This window comes from Nelusetta ayraudi, unplaced genomic scaffold (assembly GCF_046127955.1).
Source record: "Nelusetta ayraudi isolate G7.1 ecotype Tasmania unplaced genomic scaffold, CSIRO-AGI_Nayr_v1 ptg000076l, whole genome shotgun sequence".
In the NCBI taxonomy this organism is placed as follows: domain Eukaryota; kingdom Metazoa; phylum Chordata; class Actinopteri; order Tetraodontiformes; family Monacanthidae; genus Nelusetta; species Nelusetta ayraudi.
Window position 1 is genome coordinate 2,092,289 of NW_027466126.1, and position 19,106 is coordinate 2,111,394.

A 19,106-nucleotide genomic window follows, 5' to 3' on the forward strand; every position below is an offset into this window, starting at 1 on the left:
ACGTGGTACGTGTGCAATTGGAGAGTTTTTAATGACTTTGCAACTAAAACAATCTTCTTTTTTTAAGTTAATACAGGCAAAAAAAACCTGGACGGTGAAACTAATTAATTCCAATTCCAATAATAATTTCAATAATTCCATTGAAATTCCGTAAGTCCCTGTTAAACCTGTGGCATCAAACAGGCAGCTGCCTCACAAAGTCAGCAAAGGAGGGAAAAAAAGCCATCTGGTTTTCTTGCGGTCTCCTGTCATTCTGACACATCAGCTTGATTCCATTCGGTTTTCTCAACAGCGGTAACGTTCAGGGCCTTCTACTCCTGGCGACTGGAGGATCAAGTGACGGTTAAGATGCTTCAGGGCTATTTTTTCCTCCTGTTTTTGAATATTTTCTTGCATTTTTCTTCGGTGATCCAACAAATCACCGCTTTTATTCAACTGCTAAAAATGTGTTTTGCAGATGACGCCGACCAACAGATTTCTTGACAAGACTCATAGTCTGGAGTCATTTAAAATATTTTTGTTTTTCATCTTCTAAATATTTTATTTAATTAAGACGGATGTCCCTGGTGATTGATTGACGCCTGCTGACAGGAATGACTCTGCCAAGGAATGATGGACCACCGGCATCAAAACAGAACCGAGTCTTGTACGGCGATGTCACGCCGACCACCTCATCAGAATTCCAGTCTGGAGACTCACGCTGCTGCCGCAAGTAAAGGTTTGTTTGGTTGCTTACTTTGTCGGAAAGTGATTCGATCGGTTCCGCGGGAGCAGGTCGCCTTCATCTGCATCGTGGAGGAGCCAAAGATGCCAGTGAGATGAGAAAAACAAAGGCAGAAAGTACTTCCCTTTCCCTTTCTTGTGAAATAGTTGTTTAATCTTTTTAAACAAGACTGGATTTGGAAGCGTCCACTTCACTGAAGTCTGTCCTAAAGTTTGTTTCGTTCCGGTGCCATTTTGGGTCAGGGCAGGTGAGGCTGTTTTCACAAGAAATTTTACTTCTGTTTTGGCCAAATTCCATTTTCAGAGCAGGGTGACCGGAATGCTGTGTTTAAACTTTTACCCCTGATTTTACTTGTACAGAATGTGCGGCACGTTGGTTTCCTTGTTTTTCTTCTCCATCTTATCGACATGCTGCCAGCAGAATCTGCAAAACAGCATCTCACCTGACAGAATGAAGCTCTTTGGCGCTGCATTTGTTGAAAAAGTAACCAGTTTTGTTGGTTGTTCTTTTAAATGTATCTTATGTGTGCATTGTTGACGGTAATGTTGGTGAGTCAACCTGCTGGTGGGCCGAAGCATCAGCCCTGGGAATGTTTTTCATCTCTGACAAATGTTACTTTTGGTCAAACAGAATTGAATCCAGATAACAGAGCAAAATCATGGAAATGTCAAATTGGATGATGAAGTTCTTAAGAAACATGAAACCAAACCAAATATTGGAGCTATCACATCCTGTAAACAAACCACAACTGATGCTCAACGTGAGAAAAACTCTCCAAAACCCGTCGCCTCGCCTCACAGTTTGGCTGATAACGGCAAAAGTTCAGCCCGACTGTCGCGCAGGCCTCGGAACGTTGGTGGTCAGTCAGGAGAAATCAGTTATGCGAGGTCTACGCGAGTCCCTCGGCTGAATTAGCAGCAGGAGATTTACAGCTGAGATAACGTCAATCAGCCACGCTGAGACCACTTCAGGGCTGAGGTCACATCCCCGGCGGGGCAGCTGCTCTCCGAACTTCACCGCCACCGTTCCACTCAGGAAATAACGCCTCGGATCTGATACTGAACCTGTAACGTTACCGACAAAAAAAATCCCCATCCGGTGCGTTTTGTTTTTTTTTTTTTTTGAGTGAGTTTTTCTTAACGCTTTCTCTGTTGAGAACTAAACACTTGCAAATATTTGTTGACTCACTTGTTGTGTTTAATCTCACAGCCAGATATAGTTGTGTTCATAATAATAGCAGTATGTTTAAAAAGGTGTTTAAAAAGGTTTAGAAAGGTGAGTAAACTTCAAAATTCCTCAAATAAATTGTATTTAATGAACACAAATGCATTGAGGACACTGCACATTCTATTTCAAAGCAAGAAAATTGGAAAAAGTCATTGAATATGATAATATTTTACAGAAAGTCAAGAAATATAATGTTAAAAAAAATAGCAGTGCTGAGTTAAATTAGTGAAGTCATTGATTGTGTGAAAAAAACAGGTACAGGTATATTACTGATGAGAGTAAGATTGTTCTTTTTGTATCAAGGGCCACAGACAGTTTGTCAGACGTCCTGCAAACACTGAATTCAAGCCACAGTACACAGTGAAGACAGTGAAGCATGGTGGTGCAAGCATCATGGTATGGGGATGTTTCTCATACTATGGTGTTGGTCCTATTCATTGCATACAAGGGATCATGGATCAGTTTGAGTACATCAGAATACTGCAAGAAGTCATGTTGCAGTATGCTGAAGAGGAAAGGCCCTTGAAATGGGTGTTTCAACAAGACAACGACCCCAAACCCACCAGCAAGCGAGCAAAATCCTGGTTCCAGACAAAAATAACTGAAGTAATGGAGTGGCCAGCACAATCCCCGGACCTTAATCCCATCGAAGATTTGTGGGCTGACAAAAAATGCTGTTCATGAGGCAAAACCAAGAAATGCAGAAGAATTGTGGAACGTGGTACAATTGTCCTGGGCTGCAATACCTGTTGACCGGTGCCAGAAGTTGGTCGACTCCATGTACCACAGATGTGAAGCAGTCATCAGAAACCGTGGTTATGCAACTAAATATGAGTTTGTTATTCTCAGGAAAGTTGAATCTTCAAGCATTTCTTAGTTTATACAGTACTTCTTTGAGTTTGTAAAGAAATATGTCAACACTGCTATTTTTTTTAACATTATATTTCTTGACTTTCTGTAAAATATTATCAAATTCAATGACTTTTTCCAATTTTCTTGCTTTGAAATAGAACGTGAAAGTGTCTTCAATGCATTTGTGTTCATTAAATACAATTTATTTGAGGAATTTTGAAGTTTTTTAAACACCTTTTTAAACATACTGCTATTATTATGAACACAACTGTACCTGGTAGTCCGCCAGCATGTAGGACAAAGCTGTAAGCAGAACCGATCGTGACGAGATGGAGTGTTTTTAATTTCAATCAGGTCGGTTACTCATGGCCCGTGTAACCACACAGACTGACAGATACTTCAGAGGGTTTTGTTTTTTTTTGTTAGTGATAAGCAGCAGTGGCCAAAGTGAGCCTTAATGGGTGGGCTGTTACGAAGAGACAAAAACAAATTGAATTTGGAAAAAAAAAGAAAAAAATGGGGGGGTCTGCGCCAATTGTCCTCCATTACCCCCATAACAGGATGAGGAGGCTCTCCAGTCGGAGGCGCAGCCAACGAGACACAATAACGCAGCCAGAACCGTCAACGGGCCAAAAAGTTTGACTAAAGTCGCTCTCCAGACCCACACAGCCCGGCCGCTCGGCACCGAGAAAGCAGATGCTTGTGCGCGGAAGCGACATTCCAACTTTGTGTCCAAGCGCCAGCAGCTGTCCTGGCCGGGCCGGGACACAACCTCGCTCCCTAAACAGAGACAGTAATCGCCCCGCTGAAGTGACAAGACTCGTTCCAGTTCACACGGTGGCCAGTGATCCCACTATTTCTTTTTGTTTTTCTTTCAGTTTTAACAGTGAGGGTAGAGTACATTCGTTTTCCTCCTTGCAGCCAGTACAACCTGTAAATACAGATGCTGTAAGCTGTAGATGTTTCATAGTTTGACACGTTGTGAAAACGAATCCCAGGGAAAAAAGGAGAAGAAGACGAAGGACTACCGATGAAGCCTGACAACTCCCACACTGTTGGATGTGGGATCGGTAATCTGTCTAGCAGTAATTTAAGATTGGACCAAAGGCAGAAGAATCTCTTTAGTAGCGTTCCAAGAGGTGAAATACAGATGCGTCTCGACTGTATATCCAGCTGTGCTTCCCGAGGCTTCGACCTTGTGGCGATGGACATGTTCATTTATATGTCAGAGTCTGATAAAAGCAATGTGTAACCTTCAAAGGGAGGCGCTGAAGCGGGAGAGTGGACGAGTCGAAAGCCAATAGGCACAGTGAGGACACAGAGCAACATGTGGGAAGGAGGAGTAGGAAGAGGAGGAGAAGGAAGAAGAGGAGGAGGAGAAGAAGAATGTGGTCCCAAGCTGTGCGTAGTAACGCCACGGCTTGGGAAGCTGCGAGCCCGCTAGCAGGAGCCCCGGGAACGTCCCGTCACTCACCTTCTTAGTCTTGACCGTGGACTGGCAGCAGTCGCCTCCGTCGTAGCTGCAGAAGGCCCTGTTGTTGACTGCATCACAGTAGTTGTCTCTCATGAATGGCTGGAAGAGGGAAGAGTTGCATGCGCTTAGACAACAAAGCCAACCAGCAGAGAGGTGAAACCATCTTATGCAAAAAAAAACCATGCAAACAATGAATCGGAGATATAAAAAAAAAACTCCTCCGCCACCTCCTCCGCCACCCTGAGACCCCGTAAATCAAAGCGAGGACGCCGTAAATCTCCCCACTGCGCGGACGGCACTCCAACATGGTGATTTACTAGGTCAACTCCACCCTCGCCGCTGCGGCCGGGCAGCCGATCAGGTTCGGCGAGCGGACCAAACTGACAGCTTCTTCACGAGGAAGGTGGAATTCCCGCCTGCCTGTCTTTGCGCTTCTCACTCAGTTTGTCATAGATGGACAAGCGGTTCGGGGGCCCCCGCTAACCTTCTGGGTTTCTGAAGATTCATGAGAGTCGTGTTTGAATCAGAAGAAAAAAAAATACTTTGCATGACGGCAAGGATCGCGCAAGATAAAATAAATTGCAATTGCATGTTGGAACTTGAACGGTGGAAAAAAAAAAGGCCCCGAAGGAGGACGAAGCAGTTACCAAATTCAGCCAGCTGCTGTGCAATGGAATTACTTTGGCGAAAGCGCCACAGCGGTGCAGCGGTTAGCGCTGTCAACTCTCAGCTGGGAGGTTGTGGGTTCAATGCCTTGGGCTCCGTGTGGAGTTTGCGTGTTCTCACTGCGTCTGCCGTGGGTTCACTCCGGGTTCCCCGGGTTCCCCGGCTTCCTCCTCCCACAATGGATGTGCGAATGACAGACTGACGCTCACGGCTCCGGCTATGAAATGTCAAACTGCGACCTGATTGGTTGAGCCGCTGATCCGACATGCAGCCCGTCCGTCTGCAGTGTTGCTGTTTTGAAAAATGGCTAAATCCCAATCCAATCACCTGGCGGCACAACACAAGCGGAGCCGCTCGCGGTGAGCATATGGAATTATTTATTATTGGTGAATGAATCTTTAATCTTAGTGACCATATCTGGCGTGAGCTTTTCCTTTAGTTTTCCAGCGGGAAGTTGTTTTTTTTCTCTTTTCTGTTGCAAACAGAACATCTGTTGGAAGCCATCCAGCAGAGAAGCCTTGCACTTCGTACTGTAACAACACTGGACACTTATTCATACAACAGGGAGTTGTGTTTCTTTGGTACAGTCAGTTGGCATCGGAAAAGTCAGTTGGACAAAGACTTGGTTGCGAGTCAAAAGAAAAAAGAAAACAAAATCCTGCTTCAGAGGGGGGAAGGAAAAAAGAAGGCTTCACCTTGACATCTGCGAGTTAATAACAGAAAATATAGCCATCACAACGCTCCCTGGAACTTCACTTAGCCTTATAAATCTGAATGCTCTGGCATGAGGTTTGGTCCTGAATGGCAATCAAGATCAGAGGATCAGCCTTCAGACTTGCCCAGAATCTAATCCAATCGCTGAGCGTCCAGCAGCGTTGGCCAGTCGCGGCGGATAAAAACCTCCTAATTGCAGTAGAAACTTATCAAGGTCGGGATTCTGCCGTTTCATCGCGAGCCAGTTATAGGGTTTTTTATGCTCTTCATTGTTTGTAAAGACACAACTTTTTTTGGTCGTATTGGACGCCATGATATTCAAATCTACAAATGCATATGGTAACTGTTATAGCAGCTAGCTTGTGGTTGCTACCCGTGTCTTTTGGGGTATTGTCTTTCCTAGGAGAGTTTGGGCTCCCTGTTGGCAAAGTTTCAGCTTTAGGTTTTTAGCCATCCTGCTGCCTTGGAAGGTGAAGATAAGATGTTGGCTGTTTCTCAAAATGTAAACCTGTCTGGACTTTCAACTACTCTCAAGGTTTAACGACACCTCATCACTTCAGGATAAATTTCCCGGCAGGAGATCTTGACACGGACACTTTTTCAGGTCTAAACCGTGAGTAAAACCCTGTGGCCCAAAATGCATTTTGCACTAGCCAGCGGAGATGGCAGGAGGAGCTCGCAGTTATTTGATTGATGTTGTTATGTAGCAAAACCAAATCATTGTAAATGCCAGGGTTCAAACCCCAAATCTGCAGAATCCGAGATGGGGACTCGACGTTGGTGTGAGGGGCTCGGTGCTTACCTCGCATCCCTTGATGCAGTGGAGCAGCTCTGGGTGGGGATACCACTTCAGTCCCATGGTGCACACGATGCTCTGCGGGGCCAAGACAAAACAGTGTCAGCGTGTTTCAGCCTGCAGTCCCCCGGTCCGACCAGCAGGTGAACAGCGGCAATGTTTATCGCCCGCTCCACCACCGCCAACCCACCAGCCCACCCACCCACCCACCGCGGTTCGACCCCAGACGATCCGCCATCGACGTGTCAGCCGGGGCCAAACAAACCGGCTGACCTCCCCCTCGCAGTCCCCCTCCCCCACCCTTTAAGTTCCAATATCTCACAAAGTTGACACCGTTTTTTTTTTTTTTCTATTGTGCGCCGCTGCAAACTAAGGTATTTTTCATTTCACCGCTGTCAGCAGATCAATGAAAGAAAGAGGGATGGAGCGTTGACGGCGGGGAGAAAGGAAAACACGGTACGTGAGGACAACTGGGGGGAGGAGGAGGGGGAGGCGGACATCTGTGTGTGTGTGTGTGTGTGTGTGTGTTTCTCCTTGGAGGTGAAACTTTGTGCAACTTTTTTTTTTTTCGCAGTCTCCCATGCGCTGCTGTGATGACATCATCCAGAACCCCCCCATCCTCCCGCAACCCTCCTCCCCCACCTCACGGTCCTTTTTTTCCCTCTCCGCACCACAGGGCCGTAAATCATGATAATCTATGATGGTGGCCTGGCCTCACCCCTCACTACATATAGGATCCTCACCCTCCGAAGCCTCCCCGCGGCGCTGATGCCACTTAAAAATAGATCCCTATCTCAGCGCCACCGCCGACGAGGTTATGTCATGAAGAAAATGACTAATTCCGCAGCGACGGCGGCGACAGGAGTAATTTTGCTGATAGAGGGGGGAGAAATCGTTAGAGGCGGGGGGAGGTTGGCGGGGGAGAGAGAGGGTGCGGGGAACCAGGAGAGAATTCTAAGTGGGTCACACCAAGGAGCCGAAATGCGACCAGTTTAAGGGCAATAAATCAAGGTTGGTCATTAGGCTGGGAAACAATAAACTGCCAGTGAGCAGAAAGTGGAGCTGGAAATTGGGTTCGGAGTTTAGAAGTTCGCCTCAGTGTTTCCAACTAACAATGTTTTGTGTACCTGCTCCAATTTATCAAAAAAAAACAAAAAACAATTACGAATATGCAGTGATATGTAAAGTGCAGTGGGGATGAGCAGATAGAATGAATACAAATAGAAAACAGCTAAATAAAGTTGGTGCAGTATAGAAGAGGAAGAACTGAAACTGAAACTGACAGATTCAGTTAAGTCTTTGCACAAAAATGGGGGGTGCATGAGTGAAACTGGCCGCCGCGGCGCTAATGTGCATAATTAACCAAGTTATGTTTTATTAGTTGGAGAAAGTTTGCAGTTGTTTGTTAGTCGCCCGGCCTGCCTGCCGCTCAGATTTGGACTCATCTCGGCGTCAGGTTAACCACGCGCGTCTAATGCACAGCTGGAGCGCTGGGAGGGAAATGGGATGGCAGCTCTTTAAAAAACGAGTGAAAACAGCTGGACTGTGACGGAAGACAAAGTCTTTCCCGCATATCGCTGAGTCTTCGTTCAGATTCAGTCGTCAATCAAAGTGATGACTTCACCATTTCTGTTGTTTCCTTTGGAGGAATTCAACAAATCCTTTGGGGTTCCTTTGGGTTTGATTTCCAGGGAGCGTATCGCAAACACCGCGGTAGCCAGAAAAATGAATCAATGGCATTAAGGAACAAGAGCAGGTAGACATGGCAAACTGAGTCAGCAGTCCTGAGTGAAGATACATAGTCTAAATTTAGGAAGGAGCCCAACAGCAAACCTCCAAAAGATCTCCATGGACTTTATATCTACTGCGGAGCGGCTCTATTAAAAGATTTAAGAAACAAGCGCGTCGATTTCAGCGACTTTCTGCAGGGTTCCAGTTGCAAGACGAGCCGAGGGAGGAGAGGCAGGAGAGGGTGGAGAGGGAGGCGAGGGAGGAGAAGGAGGAAAGGGAGGAGAGGGTGGAGAGAGTGGAGAGGGTGGAGAGGGAGGAGAGGGAGGAGAGGGTGGAGAAGGAGGAGAAGGAGGAGAGGGAGGAGAGGTTGGAGAAGGAGGAGAGGGAGGAGAAGGAGGAGTGGGAGGAGAGGGTGGAGAGGGAGGAGAGGGAGGAGAAGGGGGAAAGGGAGGAGAGGGAGGAGAAGGAGGAGAAGGTGGAGAGGGAGGAGAGGGAGGAGAAGGAGGAGAGGGAGGAGAGAGAGGAGAGGGAGGAGAGAGAGGAGAGGGAGGAGAAGCAGGAGAGTGAGGAGAGGGAGGAGAGAGAGGAGAGGGAGGAGAAGCAGGAGAGTGAGGAGAGGGAGGAGAGGAGGAGAGGGAGGAGAAGGAGGAGTGGGAGGAGAGGGTGGAGAGAGTGGAGAGGGTGGAGAGGGAGGAGAGGGAGGAGAGGGTGGAGAAGGAGGAGAAGGAGGAGAGGGAGGAGAGGTTGGAGAAGGAGGAGAGGGAGGAGAAGGGGGAAAGGGAGGAGAGGGAGGAGAAGGAGGAGAGGGAGGAGAAGGTGGAGAGGGAGGAGAGGGAGGAGAAGGAGGAGAGGGAGGAGAGGAGGAGAGGGAGGAGAGAGAGGAGAGGGAGGAGAAGCAGGAGAGTGAGGAGAGGGAGGAGAGGGAGGAGAGGGAGGAGAGTGAGGAGAGTGAGGAGAGGGAGGAGAGTGAGGAGAAGGAGGAGAGGGAGGAGAGAGAGGAGAGGGAGGAGAAGCAGGAGAGTGAGGAGAGGGAGGAGAGGAGGAGAGGGAGGAGAGGGAGGAGAAGGAGGAGAGGGAGGAGAGGGAGGAGAGTGAGGAGAAGGAGGAGAGGGAGGAGAGAGAGGAGAGGGAGGAGAAGCAGGAGAGTGAGGAGAGGGAGGAGAGGAGGAGAGGGAGGAGAGGGAGGAGAAGGAGGAGAGTGAGGAAAGGGAGGAGAGGGAGGAGAGTGAGGAGAAGGAGGAGAGGGAGGAGAGGGAGCCTCACAGGAGTTTTAAACGGGACGTGAGGAAGTTTCCTCCAAGTCCAAAAGAGCCAAAACGGGGCTTTAACGTCCAAGTCTCAGGCGATTCGACCACAGAGTTTGAGAATCTGTTCGCCCTCCCCTCTCCCCTGCCTCCCCCTCTCCAGGCAGCAGCATCGCACTCTGGTCTCAAATAACCGATCGTATCAATGACGCGGATCCATACGAAACAGATCATTTCATGTCCACTCGGCCCCGAGCGATCCTCACCCCCCCTTCTCGCCCCTCCCCCCCCCACTCAGACCTGCTGACTCAGTACGACGGTGACACAAAAACAAATTGAGTTGTGAGGGAACGGGGCCTGTTCTTCAAAATCGTGTCCGTGGCTTCTCTTTTTTCTTTCTCTCCAACTCTCTCCATCTCTCGTTACCAAAATTACGACGACGACGACGACAACAACAACAGCAGCACCGCTTAAAACAAAGTGCACATCCCTGACATTTTCCAGCTTCGGTTGCAGGTATGAAATTACAAGAAAAAGGCTTTGGTCAAGGATCTGGTTGCAGACGGATGAACGCACACCATCCCACGCACAACCTTGCCGTGCACTTGCTGCCCGGGGACGACAATGCGCTGGATGCTGGAGGACTGCAAGCCTGAGGGGAAGAACGACTGGGTGCTGCGATTTTAGTTTTTAACATTAGTTCTAATTGAATGCTAGACTGATAGTTCATTTAACCTGCTAGCAGTAGCTTGTTGCTTTTTTTTTTTTTTTTTTTTTTTTTTTTTTGCTTCTGCGCTCGACTTCCTGTCCTGTTAAGAGGTGACTTCCTGTTGCTGATTAATGTTCTTTTTTCACATCTGACATCATGTAGGGCCGGCATATGCGGCCTGTTAAGTCAGGTCTGCTGAACTTGAAGAAATTATATTAATAGTCAGTAAGTCATTTATTTCAGTGTTTTAAGAGTTCTTTCAATAAAGAGCTGAACACCGCGGGGCTTCAAAGACACTGATTTTGCTGTAAATGTGATAATGTAAAATGTGATTTTGTTTATTTCCAATTGACATTAAATCACTCATTTTCTACATATCCCATGATATATTTTTTCCTCCTATGAGGTAGGTCACCAAAACACTTCATCTGCTGCTGCTCCGGCCACTCTGTCACATTTTAAAACCCAGTGTGGCCCCACCAATCAAAAAGTGTGCCCACCCCAGTTAAAATAAATTCATTTTTGAAATTAATTTCTGAATTTTAAAATCAATTTAAATGACTTTCAATTTGAATTATTTTCACTGATGCTATGCAGATGTCAAGTCAAGGACGGGGATAAAAGGGGCCGACGGGCAGCAGCATGACTTCAACACATGCCACCAAAAATAGAAGGAAACTGTTTGAAGGGTTGCCATGCTCCCAAGACAAACATTTGCACCGCGGCGGGCACAAAAGGCGGAGCGCCGGCCTGCGACTTTGCATTGTGGCGGGACGTCGACGGCGCGCGTGAAATTCCCTACGGGGCGGCGGCGGATCGCGGAGCGGCGTGAAGTGCGTCTGTGCGGCCGCTGCGAGGTGGAAGCCATGAAAACACAGATACAACACTCACCCTGACTTTGTGCGGGACCCGCCAGTGCTCTCTGAGGACGGCCTCCACGCTCATGTTGCTAGGGAGGATTACCACTTCGTTGTTAGTCTCCCTGCACGTCAGCTCACACTCCTCACCTGTGTGTGTGTGTGTGTGTGTGTGTGTGCAGAAGGGAGACACAGAAAAGCATATGCCATGAAACACAGTGCGCAAAGGGATGAAGCTCACAGTTGTCACGCTGCCTTTAAAAGTCCCTTATTACAATAAGCTGGTTGGCTGTTAACTCCCTAGAAATGAGAAAAACCCATCCTTCACTCTTTGTTATTCATTTATTTTGCTTGCTTTACTCTCTCGGGAAGAAAGCTCTGGAAATAAACACCTTGTGATGTCACAAAGGGCACTAAAACCCCACTTGTCCCGTTAGAATGATATGGAAGGTTTAAAGCCTGAAGTATTTTGAGCTACTCAGTACACTACAAGCATAAAACATAACTCAATAGGATTGATTTAATACTACAAAAACAAGTGCGTCTTTAGGAAAAGGCTGATTTTGTGAATTTTTTTGCATACTGACCGATGCCGTGTCCCTGCTTGCACGAGTACTGGAGGCTGTAGTGGAGGTTCTGAGGTAAAGAACACTGGCCTCGGCTGTTGGGACACAGGCGGAAGGAGCCCGTCCAGTTTCCATCCTTCCGGCAGCGTATCATGTTGGAGCCCGCCGCCTGAAAATGACACACACGTGCACGGACTGGGTTAACTGCCAGGCGTCTGCTTTGACACAAGCCAAGGACGCCGCCGCCGCTGGCGTCCTGCTGCAAAGGTTGGGGAGAAAATCCTTTTTTTTTTTTCTTTTTTTTTTCAAGTAATCCATGCCACAAATCCTGAGAGGCAGAGCAGATTAAAAGGTGTATACATTTCCAAAGTCAGTGGCTGCCAGACTGTTGTGGAAATCAATAACAAACTAATTAGCTTGAGGGCTAATTGAGTCGAGCTAAGGAAGTCGGTGAAGGGGAGACAAGCTTTCATCAGCAACCAAGACTGGACTGAACTGGCACCAAGTGCGTTCAAAATGTCCTCAAAAACAGACAACTTTCTCATTTTATGGGGCTTTGCTTTTTTAAAAATCTTTCTCTATCAAGTACAGAGACAAAAAGCCTGAAAGAAGGAGAGAAAGAACTTACAATACAGGCCACTTAAAGAAGACAAAAACACACAGACAAAAAAAGACAAGGAAAGCTAGAGTAGAAGGACGGGGAAAGAGAAGATGGACAGACCTGCTTGCATGGAGCGTGCAGCAGCCTCACCGTATGGGCGGAGCCTCCTGCGGCAGCGGCAGCGGCGATAGCGGTATTACCGGCAGGATCGGTGCAGTTCAGCCTGCACACGCTGTCGAAGCGGAAGCCGTCGGTGCAGCGGTACGACCCGTGGAAGATGGCAGGCGGCGGCTCGCAGGTCACGGGCTCGCAGGCGCCCTCTAGCCAGCTGCCATCCTCAGTGCACTGCCGTTTGAAGGCCCGCCTTGGGAAGGAAGACATTCGGGTTTGCCCACTTGTGGCCCTGCCAGCGTTTTCGGATTTCTGATGGTGGCGAGAAGCTCCCGCCGTTACCTCTTAGGCTTGTTGGTGACGTGGTAGCCCGGCTTGCACTTGTACTTGCAGAGCGTCCCCACCTTGAGGCCGGTCTCGTTGCAGCGCTTGGTCTGCAGCACGGCGTTGGGCACCGGGGGCGGAGCCGGGCAGCGCAGCTCGCAGAGGGCCTCGGGGAAGGACCACAGACCGTCCTCCATGCAGGTGAGGGTGTTGTTGGTTCCTGCAGGGAGGGAAGAGAAGAGCGAAAAATAAAATAGAAGGAGTTGATTGACCATCCACTGAGCAAAAAGGTGAGATTTGGGGGGGGGGGAAAGAAAATGAAAATTGGCAGGCAGGGATAATGGGAGAGCCAGTATTCAGCCAGGATCAATTCACGCACTGCAAGGTCATCCCCATGGTGTAAGGTTCTCTGAAGTGTGCACGCCCTCTGACTCTCACCTACGAGCTGTGCCGGCTCCCGACAGTGGAAGGTGCTCCTCTTGCCGTAGGTGGTGCCCTCGGGGAAGATGAACTGCGCAGGGTGAACATGGTATTTGTCCGGCAGCCCGCAGTCGACAGGCTCGCAGGACACTTGTTTGGTCCACTTCCCGTTTGCACACGTGATGGTCACCGAAGAGTCCGACTGAAAGGAAAATGACAATGTGTCGTGTGAAGCCCAAGACAAATAGAAGGATATAGATTGATCTACTGCAAAGGTTTTTTTTTGGCAAAAAAAAAAAAAAAAAGATAAACAAGACAATTGAAATAATTACTTGATTGCGCAGTGATTCTTGCAACTGATGTTTTTGTTTTGTTTTGTTTTGTTTTTGGACCAAAGAAAATTGAAAATAGCGGATCAGATCAGCCTGGAACTATTGGGGATGGGGTTGGGGTTTTGCGTTGAGGTTGGGGTAATTTTCAATGTTAAAAATTGAAAGGTTCCAGGTCAGTCCGAAACACACCAAAATGAGTGTTCTAAAATAGATTAGCATTAAAAAGAGTCATAGAATGCAAAATCTAAATGGGTCAAAAAATGGAAAAAGGGTCCAAAATGAAAAGTCCCAGATCAGCCCGATACTCGCAGGGATGGCTCTTCTATGATAGTTTAATATGCAATAAGAGGAAATCGCAAAATCTTAACAATTCCAAGAAAACGTCATACTGTAAAAAAAAAAAAAAAAAAAAAAAAAAAAAAGTCCTACTTTACACAAGTTTTCTTTGGAAAATCTTTTACAGTGAGAAGCATTACTGAGATTTTTCTTTGATTTGCAGCAGGAGTTAGTGTTTCACAATAGCTTAGCAAAAAACGGGGTGAAAGAATGAAGATCAGCGCGATTAATATGAAAGTCAAAATTTCAGTGACATATTTGTACACATACAAATCATAAGTCAAAACAGCACCAAATGTGGCCGAGAAATAAAAGACTCTTTGGGGAGTGAACAGTGCCAGCGTCTCCTGTTGACCTGAACCAAACAAAAAGAACTCTCATCACAACTTTCCACGCTGTGGGAACGTGGACGGGAACGTGGACGGGGACCTGTCGGAAGTCTGGAGGAATCTCACACACGAGGAGAACATGAAATATCTTGGAGAGAAGGAACTCGGGGCCAGGTGTCAGACTGTTTTATGAAGAACAAAGACAAGCCAGAGTCCTGGAGCAGATATAAGAGCTAGTATAATAGATTAACATCCTCCCGTTGCCATTATGGACCTATTGAGAATAGGCCCCTGATTAGAAACAGCAGACGTCCAGGTTACTGCTGAAGGAGCGATGACCTCGCAGGGCCCAAGACTTGCCATATGTCTTGCATTAATTTTGTGTGTCTGTAACTGTGTGTGTGTGTCTGTGAGAGAGGGAGAAAGAGAGAGAGAGAGAGAGAGAGAGAGAGAGAGAGAGAGAGAGAGAAAGACTGAGCTGGTGTTTACAGTCTCTGTACACACATCAGCGTACGCGGCCCATCGGCCATTAAGGGTTTGTCGCCGTGACTTCCTGGAAATGGTAAAGTGAAGGGAAAAAAAAACACACACATAAAAATGAAATGAAAAGTGTCTCCTTTCTAAAAAAAAAATTGAAATCCCACCAGAGACACACACACACAAAGAAAAACCCAGTTGTAGGTCTCTTCTCCCGATTAGCTCCGATTGGCCCTAAAGCACTCGGCCTGTGGTGTTGGATGTTAGAGGAGGCGACGAGAACAGGGGGGGGACCGCCGTCGGTCCAAACCTCAACTGCTCTCATCCTCTTGCGCCGCGACGTGTCAATATGAAAGAATGCCTAAACAGACGGCCGCGCCGGAGATTTTCACAACCAAAGCCACGAGGGCTCCATCGCTGTCACCCTCGTCGCCCCCAGAAACCTGTTGTTTCACCAAGAGCGACATTCTGCCCTTGTTTTGGTTCGCTCCAATTACGCACATCTTCTTTTTTTTAAAGAGTAGCCAAACTGTGGGGGCCACACAAGCTGGACCCAGTTAGCGGTATGTATCTCTTGCCTCATACCCCCCCTACCACCACCACCACCTCCCTCTTCCTCCTCCTCCTCCTCCCTCTCCACATGTATTCCTTTCATCTTGATCCCATTATATGATACCGCATAACAGTATCAGGTTCCCCGGCCGAAAAATAAATAAGCTCCGTTCATATTCGGATATCCAACAAAAAAATATCTCGGGTTTTGTTCGGGATGCGAGCGAGTCGACCGACCGCGTGGAGGAGTTTTTTTTTGTTTTTTTCTTCTGGAGCGAAGGAGAAGGGGAGGCGGAGTCTATTGCAGGTACAGGCCAACAGTTGCTCGCCACACATTTCAAGCAACTGATTATATTGTTTGTATTGTTTTTTTCTTATATTTTATATTCTATATTCTTACTATATTTTATCTATAGTTCCTGTTGCTGCAATGTTCAATTTCCCCATGCAGGACAAATAACTCCTTCTTCTTCTTCTTCTTCTTCTTCATCTCCTCAGAGAGTGCGCCTCCCTCGCCCCTCATGCTCCTCACCCCATGTTACAAAACGTACAAGTCGTAGAAAGCCAGGTGACATATTTGAGGCGTGAAGGAACCATGAGAAAATAATATAATAACGATAAACTCATTTCTATTGGCGCGATACATGTGAAAACAGGGTTTGGACGCGCAGATGCACGGAGGAGCTTATTTATGTTGACGCGCACCTGTGTTTTCTTATTTAACCAAGCGTGTGCTTCCAGCTGTGCGCCAGTGCATGCGAGGTTACGGCTCCTCCTGTGCGTGTGTGTGAAATCTCGCTCTTCCTCGTTCCTGCGTCTTGAGCATTTTCTCCTCCTCCAGAAGCTTTTGTAACAACGTCGAGGTGCCTCCGGGGGAGCCGGCGAGGCCGCTACGGACAAACGAGCTGACAGGCTTGGCCGAGTTTTGCTCGCCTCGCGTGGCACGCTAGCAAGTATGCGCGAGAATTGCGGCAAATAGGAAGGCCTTATATCAATAGCCAGAGTGATTACATTATTATCTCGTGTCGGGATCGAGTCGTATTTATCACTCTCTTATCGCTGATGAGAAACAGCCCCGAACGAAGCCATTCCTGGCGCTAGTGAGAGGCAGGCAGGTTTCGCCCAGGCAGATGTACTTCACAGTCTTTAAGTCCTGGAACGGTCGAGCGAGGCGGACTTCAAACTAATTTGTCTCTCCGAAGCTCCTTCAAAGGGCATTTTTTTGTTTGTTTTTTTTTTTGTTTTTTTGGAGGGGTGCAATAATTAATAGCTTTGCATTGCAAAACGCGAGTGGCGCCGTCCAAGAAGAAGAAAGCTATTCTCCTCCTCCTCCTTTTAGGGGAAAACATAAAGCGAGTCTTTGCCGGGCCGTCCACATGTTTGGAAAGGGATGAAAAGGAGGCGGTCCTGGGAGTCGGAGCGAACACCTGGCTGCATGTGTGGCCACTCATTTCGTGCGAGGGACGACGGCTCGGAGAGGGGAAAACTGAAACGTGAGATGTGTTCAAACAAACAGCAACGGCTTTTTTTTTCTTTTTTTTTTTTTTAACATTTATGATCTTTGGAGAAGAAAGAAAAATTGCAAAAATTCCAGAAAAGCAGCAGGTTCAATCCTCAGGGAGGGAGGGGTGGGCGGAGCCAACATGTCACTCACCCGGTAGAGCTTTCAGTGAGCTATGAGCACTCTTTGTGACATCACAAAGGCCTCATAACAAGTGCACCTCTTTCACTGCCTGGATGGGGACGGAGACGACTGGCAGCTGGGAGCTCGTAACTTTATTTTGGCTTGCGACGGGTCGAGTTGAGATCGGGAATCACGATGCGGCAGCTCACGGCAGCTCGACGCTCTCTGACAGCAACATCTGCTCCAAAGAAGAAACCCAGCAGGTGACTTCAACGCTGAGCGCACGCCGGCGTGCCGGGAAAAATCGGACAGTGGTCGAAGGAAAATACACAAAATCAAGGCTAATAGAGCAGAACTGCCTCTTTTTTTTCCTCCCCCACTCTCCCCCCTCCTCCTCCCCGTCCCGAGGACAGCACTATCTAAGTGGGTGGCGTTCCCAGAACTACTTGTGAAACAAGAATGTAATCGACTAATGAAAGGAGACAAGATTGTGCCTCACGCTGCACTTTTCAACCTTAGTGAGGAAGTGTGTGTGTGTGAGAGCGAGAGAGAGGGAGAGAGAGAGAGAGAGAGAGAGAGAGAGAGAGAGAGAGAGAGAGAGAGTGAGGGAGACAGAGGGAGAGACAGAGAGGGGGAAGAAGGGGAAAAGAAATGAATTAGGAGAAGGAGACGAGGGAGGATGTGCTGCGAAGTCGGGCCAGACGGGCTTATTACTGGACCCTTTGACTAATTCCTTCAACTGCTTGACCATAAAGCACATTTCTTTAATTACCTCTGATCTGCAAAGGTTGCGCGCAATTTCTCTCATGTCATTTGTCTGCACCGCAATCGGCCCGGCTCTGGCCGGAACGCATCCGACTTCTTTTTCCCCGCTGGATTCTATAGCTTAACATCGCCGTCTGTCTGCGGCCCAGAAAAAAAAAAAGTTGCAGGATTAAACTAATTGGGCCGACGGAATAAAAAAAAAAAGCTGAAGAGAGAGCAAGAGAGCGAGCGAGAGAGTTGCTAGCGAATGGCGTCCATATGTTCCTGCTGCAGTGCAACAGAGACTCTCTCGGCCAGAGAACTTGAAATTGGAAAGATGGAGACGTTGGTTCGAGTCGACTGTCAAATATTTCCTCCGGAGGTCTGTGACCTTCAGGAGCGTTGGGGGAGGACGAGTGTGAGGGCGGGTCCTCCGGCGGAGAGGGGGAGCCATTGACAGACAGGTGGGCGTCTCCTTGACCGGGTTGGGGTTGTAAAAACGGAGGCGACCAGACCGACCAGCTTCCTGCACAGTAATCGATCTGCTGCTCAGCAGCCATAAAATATAAGGTAAAAAACCGACGAGAACGTCGTTGATGTTTTCACACGAGCGCTTTGGCAGGAACAAACCCAAACAGTGGAGATTTGTTGCTTCCTGAGGCGCCCGGATTCGTCTCCTCGAATCATTTGGAAGCGTCAGTCGCAATTTGAGGTGAACCTTGCCGGGACGGAGGAGGAAAAAAAACAAAACCATATCTGGCATCTGCTACTTTACTCTCTATTGTCTCTGGCTCTCTCCCCCCCCACACCCCCCCGTCCCCCGTCCCCCACCCCTCCTTCCTCCCCCTCACCCGCCCGCCACTCCCTCTCTCAAAAGCATAATTCATCACCGAATGACTTGACTTTGATGAATAGCCGCGCCGAGCCGCTGTCAGTCAGGACATAATGCAATTAGATTTCCGCGTCGTCCACTCTGATCGAGTTTGTAGCCTCGCACGCATGAATGAGGATGTAAATATCTGCCGCCGCCACCGCCGCCGAAGGTACGAGGGGGAGAAGAAAAAAAAACAAAAAAAAACGCGCCACACTCTCCTTCCTCCCCCCATCCGTCCAAGTTCCCCGTCTGGAAGACGCTTCAGAATTGGAAGTGGCGGCAACGGCCATGCGAAAGAAAGAAAGAATACACAGAGAATACATTGTTAAGGTCGGAAACTTCAGCGAATGCCATGAAAAGTCATCACTCCTCCTCTTCCTTCGACTCCATTAAAACATTTCTTCTCTGTCTGCTTCACTTTCTGAATGTTTTCGCCTGCTTACACACACACACACACACACGGCCATCTAGGTCCAAAGAGAAACGCCACAAAACAAAACTACACACACACACACACACACACATACACACACACACACTGTACTGTATGTGCCGTGTGCAGCTTCCATCCCTGCGAGGGAGCATTAATAGATTGTCTTGTAGACTTGCTTTACAGAGCCGTGGAGAAGGATAAAGCATTTACAGCAGCTGGAGCTGCTCCAGAAGAGGTTTTTACGACGCCAGCGTCAACTGCTCTCTGCCTTTGCTGTTTCTTTATTTTGTTTTGCTCGCTTGCTACGCACACACGTCTGGGTGGGAATCTGTGTCGTCGTCGTCGCCGCCGCCGCGAGAGTGGCTGGCAGAGGAGGGAGCCGCTTTGAG

At 48.0% G+C, this 19,106-nt stretch overlaps 1 protein-coding gene across 2 annotated transcripts in view; it reads right to left on the bottom strand.

The window, feature by feature from the left end:
• Positions 1 to 19,106, bottom strand: part of pappaa (pregnancy-associated plasma protein A, pappalysin 1a) — a 77,080-nt gene that overhangs the window by 5,896 nt on the left and 52,078 nt on the right. The window contains exons 15-21 of one of the 2 annotated variants that reach the window (XM_076043667.1): positions 13,035 to 13,218; positions 12,615 to 12,816; positions 12,312 to 12,525; positions 11,582 to 11,729; positions 11,029 to 11,144; positions 6,460 to 6,531; positions 4,278 to 4,376 (exon numbers count right to left, since the gene is read on the bottom strand). In XM_076043667.1, coding sequence (XP_075899782.1) covers positions 4,278 to 4,376; positions 6,460 to 6,531; positions 11,029 to 11,144; positions 11,582 to 11,729; positions 12,312 to 12,525; positions 12,615 to 12,816; positions 13,035 to 13,218 — 1,035 coding nt within the window. Of the gene's footprint in view, positions 1 to 4,277; positions 4,377 to 6,459; positions 6,532 to 11,028; positions 11,145 to 11,581; positions 11,730 to 12,281; positions 12,526 to 12,614; positions 12,817 to 13,034; positions 13,219 to 19,106 lie in introns of both variants that reach the window. The other variant, XM_076043666.1, reaches the window with a different exon arrangement.